The sequence below is a fragment of the Peromyscus californicus genome, unplaced genomic scaffold, assembly GCF_007827085.1.
Source record: "Peromyscus californicus insignis strain IS unplaced genomic scaffold, ASM782708v3 Scaffold_3__1_contigs__length_106647218, whole genome shotgun sequence".
Taxonomy (NCBI): domain Eukaryota; kingdom Metazoa; phylum Chordata; class Mammalia; order Rodentia; family Cricetidae; genus Peromyscus; species Peromyscus californicus.
In genome coordinates this window covers 7516920-7524895 of record NW_026294551.1, presented here as the reverse complement: position 1 = coordinate 7524895, position 7976 = coordinate 7516920, and the positions used below count along the sequence as shown (strand labels likewise).

Here is a 7976-nt window from a genome sequence, read left to right as displayed (position 1 = left end):
TGAGGCATGGTCAGTGCACTCATGACACTGTGCCTGTGGTCACCTGCCCAAGACCAAGACAGCAAGATCGGTTAGCATTCCGGGGGGTGGCACTGTGGACTCAGTGGGTTAGGAAGAGAAAGAGAAGAATGGAAGGAAGGGAATGGACCACGAAGGGGAGGAGGGAACACATGAGGGAGGGGGGGTGGGGTTGGAGGAAGATATGATAGAGTTCTGTTGTACATGTGTGGAATTATCTAAGAATAAGTAAAGGTATTCTATTATAATGTGTATGTATATGCATTTATGGGGCACATTCTTTTATGCATTTGACACAGCAAAAAGAGTCTTGTAAAAATCTGAGAGCATTCTCAGAATCACAGATTTATTTGTTGTCCTCTGCCATCAGAAGAGCTGTGTCCAGGGACATGGACAGGGCTCCGACGTCAACAGACCTCACTGATTCTCATAATCGGGACAGTGTTGCTTCTCCCCAGAGCACCGCTGAGGCCTGTTCACCCAGAGGACGGCACTGAGCATGCTCAGGAGCAGGGGCACCTCCAGAAAGACCAGGAGCTGGAAGTAGATGCTGCTTAGCAGGGGCCTGTGGGGACAAGGTCACAATAAGCTCATTTCCCAGAAGGTGGTGATGGTGTCCTACACTGTGTGTCGGTCTCTTTACCCAGGTGTGTGTCCAAGGTGCTCTTTTCAGGGACGAGGACAAGGAACCCTGCCTGATGACCAGTGTGACTGATATACCAAGAAGTAGCCTGGAACTGTGGGTCTGACTCAATCTGTCCATGGACCTCCACTCCTAAGGCCTCTATGCAGGCAGGCTCTGCCTCCTCCACCCAGACCCCAACTCTCTTCTAAACTGAGTTCCCCTATTTTCTCCTGGTGGCTCTTCTTTGTTATTTATTTATGTGTTTGTTTGTTTGTTTGTTTGTTTTTTGGTTGGTTGGTTTTCTGGAAGATAGGGGGAAGGGTCTCTTTTTTATGTAGCCCAGGCTGTCCTGGAACTCACTATGTAGACCAGGATGGCCTTCAACTCACAGAGATCCACCTGCCTTGTTCTCCCAAGTACTGGTGTTAAAGCCTTGTGCCACAACAAACCGGTGACTGTATTTATTTTCATCAATTAATTAATTTACCGGTGTGTGTTTGTGTGTGTGTGTGTGTGTGTGTGTGTGTGTGTGTGTTCATGTGTGTGTATGTAGGTGCACATGTATGTGCATGAACGTGGATTCCAGAGGATACCCTTGGGTGTCATTCCTCAAGAATCATCAACTTGTTATGTTGGTGTTGGGACAGGTCTCACTATGCAGCTCTGGCTAGAATGAAATTTGTTATGAAGTCTAGGCTGAGTTTCATCTCTTAGACTGGCCTGCCTTTGCCTCCCAAGTGCTGGAATAAAGGCATGAGTCACCACACCTGATCCATCTATCTTGTTATCTGACAGGATCTCACATTGGCCTGGAACTTGCCAAGCAGACCAGGCGGGCTGGCCAGTGAGTCTCATGGATTCTCCTGTCTCCACCTCCACAGCTCAGGTATTTCAAGTGTATGCCACCATGCCTGACATGTAGGTGCTGAGGCTCGAACTCAGATCCTTTACCAGCAGAGCCATCTCCCCAGACTCTGGGTGTGTTTGTGTAGTAACCTCTTGACAGGAAACTAACTCCATCTCAGCACGTCTGGGTCTGGGTGTCATTGCTGTGTCCCAATCTGTAAATGAGCAACTGTTGTTCACAAGACACTCCCCAGGTCAGTGTGTGATTGGAAGATGCAGGAGATGCCCAAGGAGGGAGATCCAAACCCTTCTACCTCCACCTCCAGCATTACCCCCACCCCAATCCAGAGCCCTCAGGGTTCCTCACCGGGGTTGTAGGCTGGGACCAGGAGTTGTATCCTCTGTGGTCACGCTGGACTGAGTGTGCACTGGTGAGGATGTGGGGGACCCCAGGATATTTGCTATGATCTTGGGTACAGAGACTGTGACTGGAGCTAAGGATGGAAACACAGACTGTCCCAGTGACCTCCACTCCATCTCCTCCCCACTGAAACCTCTGCAGCTCTGCTGCACACAGGTCCCTAGGGACAGGTTGGACAGTTGTGTGACAGCCTACAAGCCCCATGGCCCCACCAAGTCCTGGTCAGCTCTTCCCTTCCCAGCCTTTCCCATGGTGCATTGGGGCTGGTTGGCACTTTCAAACTTGAGGCCAGTCTTCCTGTAGAGGAGAGTTTAATTGTCAATGACAAGACACTTGGTTCCAGGTCCCTTCTGGCCTCAGTCACACCTTTTGCCTCCTTGTCTTCCATCCTTCTGGGAATGACATAGAGTGGTGGGACTCTGTCTGTCTGGCCACCTCATGCCCACACTGTCACCTAGACAGGCCACTGGGAAGTCTTTCCTGAGGAATGGCCAGATGGAAAGTTCTAAAAAGACAGATGCTTGAAGGACCCTGTGGAGAGTGGCCTCTACTGAGGGGAACTAGAAACACCAGCAGGATTTGGTTCCATACTCCTCACTATGAACTCAGAGAGAGTGTTGGAGGGAAGCTTTTTTGAGGGGGAAACCAAAACTGAGAACCAGAACAGGAAGCTGGGTGTGGCGATGGGAGCCTGTAATCCCAGTGCCAGAGAGGCTGAGTCAGGAAGATCAGTCATTCAAGATGAACCCCAACTACACAGTGCGTTTGTGGCCAGCCTGGGCTACACAAGACCCTCTCTCAGAAAAGAGAAAACTGGGAATAACAGAGCAGTTCAGCCCCTTCAGCCCCTCCACCACCCGGCCCTTAAAGAGATGCTGCACTAGTTAGGAGTCTGTAACAAGGGAGGTTCCATTAGGGGAGAATGACTGCAGACATGGAGAACATTGGGACCAAAGGAGCTGAGAGACTGTCTTCCATCCAGCTTCACCCTCTGCCTGGGAAGGGGAACTTTTGGGGGATCCCTGAGTTTCTTTCTGTAGTAAATGTTTCCTGGGAAAGGGGGATGGAGGGGAACTTGGAGTAGTTGAATGGATTCCTCAGGGATCAAGAACCCCGATACGCAATCTACCCTCCTTTTTGTGTCTCTGGTTCCCGTCAGAAGACCCACAAACACTGTGATGAGGCTGCTCCCTCAGGACCTCCATGGAAGTAAAGTGTCCACTCAGTTTCAGGCCAGGGCATCCTTTGAAGAGGGGACCAGATACGCTGGGTACTGTTCCCACATGAGATGGGGACAGGACCAAGTGAGACCTGGAAGAGAGGACTTGTCTCCTATGAGGACAGAAAGTCACAAAGAGCCACTGATCTAAGGCATGTCTCTGGGCCTCAGACTGTCATATGGAAAACACAGAGAATCTCGAACAGTGGCTGATGAGACAGCTTGGTTGGTAAAGACCTTCCTTGTCAAACCTGATGACCTGAGTTTGAGCCCCAGTGATACACTGTGGAGAGAGAACTGAGTGCGAGTTCTCTGGCTGACACACACCGGGGCTATCCAACTAACTAACTAACTAACTAACTAACTAACTAACTAACTAACTAAATGTAATGAAAAGAGAGTTTCTAAGAACCCAGGTTCCCCATTGTGCCTGTGTGTACACGCACACACATGTATTGGTGTACATACACTATCACACATACCACACATGCTCTTACAAAGGTACACGTGGACTCACACCCCCTGTGGCCTGAGTCACTGATTCACCAAGCTCACCATGTTATTGTATCTGCCTTCCTTCCTTCATGAGGGAATGACAGGCCTGGACTCAGGGTGCCCTGACATGAGGGGAGCTTACCTGGGACCACGGACACCACAACCTTGAAGGACGCATCGATCCCAACGGAAGGATTGATTCCCACGATGGATCTGTCATCAAAAAGTGGAATGTCCACCCCACACTTGTAGGTGCCTGCATCCTCCAGGGTGAGGTTCTCCAAGGTCACTGTGAAGGTGAGGTTGACTGGACGGTCCCTGATGGACACTCGGCCTTTCCCAGCTTCTTTTGAGGCTCTGGTCTTGACAATCTCTTTACATGGTGTTCGCAGTGACACTCTGCACCAGAATTTCTCATTATTCTTGTGTTCCTCCTCGTACTGACACCGCACACTCAGGGACTCGCCCACAGTGCCTGTCACCTTGCTGGGGCCACGCAGAGGGACACAGTCTGGAAAACACAAGGCCCAATTCTGCACCCTCAAAGCTGGATGGGGTCAGGCCCCCCTTGGTCAGCTCCTAGAGAGCTGTCTGGTCTGGAGGAAGCATGGAGAAAGGAGACAGGCTTTGTCAGACCCAGGAGTCAGGACTGAGGTGAGTACCTGTGTTGTCCGGAAGAGGGGACGGGGAGGGGGCTTGTCCCTTGAGAAAGGAAGGGCCCAGTAGGAAACAACACTGTGTGTGTTCGTGTGTGTGTGTGTGTGTGTGTGTGTGTGTGTGTCTGTAAGAGAGAGAGAGAGACAGAGACAGAGACAGAGAGACAGAGAGAGATAGAGACAGCTGGTGGGAGGGAGTCTTTACCTATGTATATATATGTGCATATGTTTCTGTGGGTGTGACATGTATCTATGCAGGAATCAGTGCTTATGTGCATTTGGTATGCAAATACATGTGTGTACACAGTAGAGATTGTGTGCTTTCAGGGCAATGACTGTCACAGCTAACCCTCTCAGCAGGTCCTGACTGTCTCAGTGTGGTAGTCATGACTGTACTGTGCACTGAATCCTGACAGCACCTGTGAGGTGATGCTGGCCACTCCTGCCCACCCCCACTCCTTGTCTTCAATGGGCCCCATCTTCCTCTGCTGACTGCTCTCTCCCACCTCCCATCCCCCTGTCCTGCACTCTCACTTACTCCAGGAGTTCCCCTTTCAGAGCTGTAACCCCACACACACCCCCATCCCCGTGCTCACCTGGGACCTGCAAGAGGAGCAGAGCTGAAGGCAGCCACACTCCCATCACTCTTGGGGTCATTTCTTCAGCTCTGGTGTCTCCTGCCCACACCAAGCCCAAGAGGAGGAGGAGCCGTGTCCTTCTAGACAGTTCAGTGTTCACATGCCGAGTTCTCCTTTCTGTCCTCTGCTTCCTGGTCCCCTGAGAGGCTCCAGATGAACTGGTACAGGAAGTGCTCTGAAGATGCTCCAGGCCTCAGGGGCACTGGTTCCCATCACTCCCAGTGAGGGGACACACCCACGACCATGGATTGTGGGTGCTACCTGTCCACTAGCCTTCAGCTAAGGGCCTCACAACCTTCCCACTCCTGGCAGAGCCCTAGAAAGTATTTCCTTTTTTGTTCAGGCTGCTCCACCCTCTGTGACACATCATTTCCTGAGTGGACGTGAGGGCTGTCAATCTTCTCTTGCTCCTTCCCTGTGAGCAGAGGAACCATCTCCTTCCAAAATTCAGCTTACCCTTCCATAGAGTGCTCTTAGTCCATGGGGTCTCTGGCACTATTTCTGGCTTCACACAGCGGGTCCAGCAAACACTGTGATCCTGATACCTTCATCAGAGTTTATGTTGATGCTGAGTCCCCACAAAGGTACAGACCTGTAGGTCACAGCTCTCTCTCCTCTCTTCCATCTTATTCTGTTTGTTTGTGGCAGATCTCTAGCTCAATCAGGCTCTATACAACTAAGGATGACCTAGAATTGATCCTCCTGCTTCTACTTCCTGAATCTACGTTTTTATATGTGTGATCTACCACATGCCATTTATTCTGTGCTCAGAATTGAACCCAGGGCTTCATGCATGCTAGACAAGCACTCTACCAACTGAGATATGTGTCAGACCTTGTTTATTTGAGACAGTGTCTCACACTGCAACCCAGGATGGGCTGGAATGCATTATTTCAAGCTGAACTTGAACTGACAGAAATGCTCCATTCCTTGAGTGCTGAAAGTATGGACATCAGCCACTCTACCTGATGACTCTGTGTTTGTATGTCTCCTGGCCCCATATCTAGACATGGTCCTGTTGTCATTGTTTTGGGTGGGTGTTGGGTGTTGGGAGGGAGAATGAAGAATAACTCAGGTCTCTCCTTTCTGATAATCCAGTTCCTAATGCTGGAGGTCCATTTCCCTCTCATGTAGGGGAAGAAGGCAAGAGAATGTTTCTTAGAGCCCAGTGATGCACCTAACCTTAGAGGCATCTGTACCTCTCTGATATATGTCAGTATCTAGAGGCTGTGGTGACATTCATGGGGGACACTGGTACTTGCTCTTCATTGGCCTGGGGCTCTCCTCTGGGCAATCATACGTATTCCACTGATTTCCAATCCCTATTAACAGATAAGGCAGAATTTTTTCATTGTATCACTTTCTCCAGTTCTTGCCTCTCACATATACATCTTCAGGGTGTCTGTCTGAATTTTGTCTGTGTCCTTTGTTTCTTTATGCTCAACTCAATACCAGCTCAACCAGAGCAAATACTCAGCCTTGTGCATTCACTTGGGGACTCCAATGCCATAGTCTCTGCTTGGTGTCTTAGTCACTACTCTAGTGCTGTGAAGAGACACCATGACTACTTCTTAAACTCTGGCCCAGACTTGAGGAGTGTGGTAACAGGGAGTCACATTCAAGGTGGAGTCACAAAACCTCCTCTGTGGCAAATCAGTGTACCCAACACAACACAAAGCCACATTCCCTTTGTGCTGAAGACTTGAGTGAGGACTAGGGGCTCAGAAGTGTCGGTGACGGCCACGGCTGAGCCGCCAGCTGTACCTCATGTTGATGTTGAGTCACTCTACAAGAGCTGCGTTAGTTAGATAAGCTTGGACAGATGAGGAACCTGCACACACAAGAAAATCTTAGCGTTATATAGAAATTTGTAAACACAATGTTGTAACAGGAGTTCTATGTAGGATCTGGATTCCTCCCTGTGGCCCTCTTATGGCCACTTAGAAGCCCCAAGATCACTTCAAGGAGCCTGGTGTCTCAGGGACCTCCACGGGCTGGAGAGATGGCTCAGAGGTAAAGTGCTCACTCTGCACAGGTAATGACTAGAGTTCAGATCCCCAGAATCCACGTCAAGCTGGACGCCGTAACACACACCTGTGCTCTCAGGGGTCACTGTAACACGTGTGCACCTGTACTCTCAGGGGTCACTGTGACACGCACCTGTACTCTCAGGGGTCACTGTAACATGTGTGCACCTGTACTCTCAGGGGTCACTGTGACACACATCTGTACTCTCAGGGGTCACTGTAACACGCACCTGTACTCTCAGGGGTCACTGTAACTTGCACTGTGCTCTCAGGGGTCACTGTAACACGTGTGCACCTGTACTCTCAGGGGTCACTGTAACACGTGTGCACCTGTACTCTCAGGGGTCACTGTAACACGTGTGCACCTGTACTCTCAGGGGTCACCATAACACATACTTGGACTCTCAGGGCTCCTATGTAGCTGAAGTTTTCCTGTGTCCTACCCAGTCTGCAGCCGCTCAGACCCAAGTAAACACACAGAGATTTATATTAATTAAAATTGCTCAGCCATTAGCTCAGGCTCTCTACTGAGTATCTCTTACACTTAAACTCAGCCCATTTCTGTTCATCTATATGTCGCCACATTTTCCATGGATTTACCTGTGTGCCATTACATGCTGCTCCCTGGAGAGAGGCCTGTTGTCTCCTGACTCAGTCTTTCTCTTCCTAGAATTCTCCTTATCTGCTTATCCCACCTATACTTCCTGCCTGGCTACTGGCCATTCAACGTTTTATTAAACCAGTGTACAAAAGCAATATCCCACAGCACTGGTACATATGTGTTTTTGAGTGCGGTGTATGGCTATGTGTGAGAAAGTGTGTATGTGTACGTGTGTGTCTGTGTATGCAACAAAGCCATTGTTCATATTGTATTGTTACAACCTTGGCCATCACAGTCACCCCTATTAACGCACCCTGACTGTCTGAGAAACAGGATCATTGGCAAGGTATGTGTGTGGTATATTCTACTGTGTAAAGAATGGTGTACATATATACATCTGATGTGTGTGGTATATATACATCATGTGTGT

At 49.6% G+C, this 7976-nt stretch overlaps 1 protein-coding gene across 1 annotated transcript; it reads right to left on the bottom strand.

Moving 5' to 3' along the window:
* Positions 1–346: 346 nt before the first annotated feature.
* On the bottom strand, positions 347–5818 carry LOC128123069 (CMRF-35-like molecule 4). The gene is made up of 4 exons (XM_052759034.1): positions 4877–5818; positions 3767–4135; positions 1857–1983; positions 347–583 (listed from the first exon to the last, which is right to left on the bottom strand). Exons 1-4 carry the CDS (start codon positions 4935–4937, stop codon positions 436–438), a joined length of 705 nt encoding a protein of 234 aa, XP_052614994.1. The 5' UTR covers positions 4938–5818; the 3' UTR covers positions 347–435.
* Positions 5819–7976: the final 2158 nt, after the last annotated feature.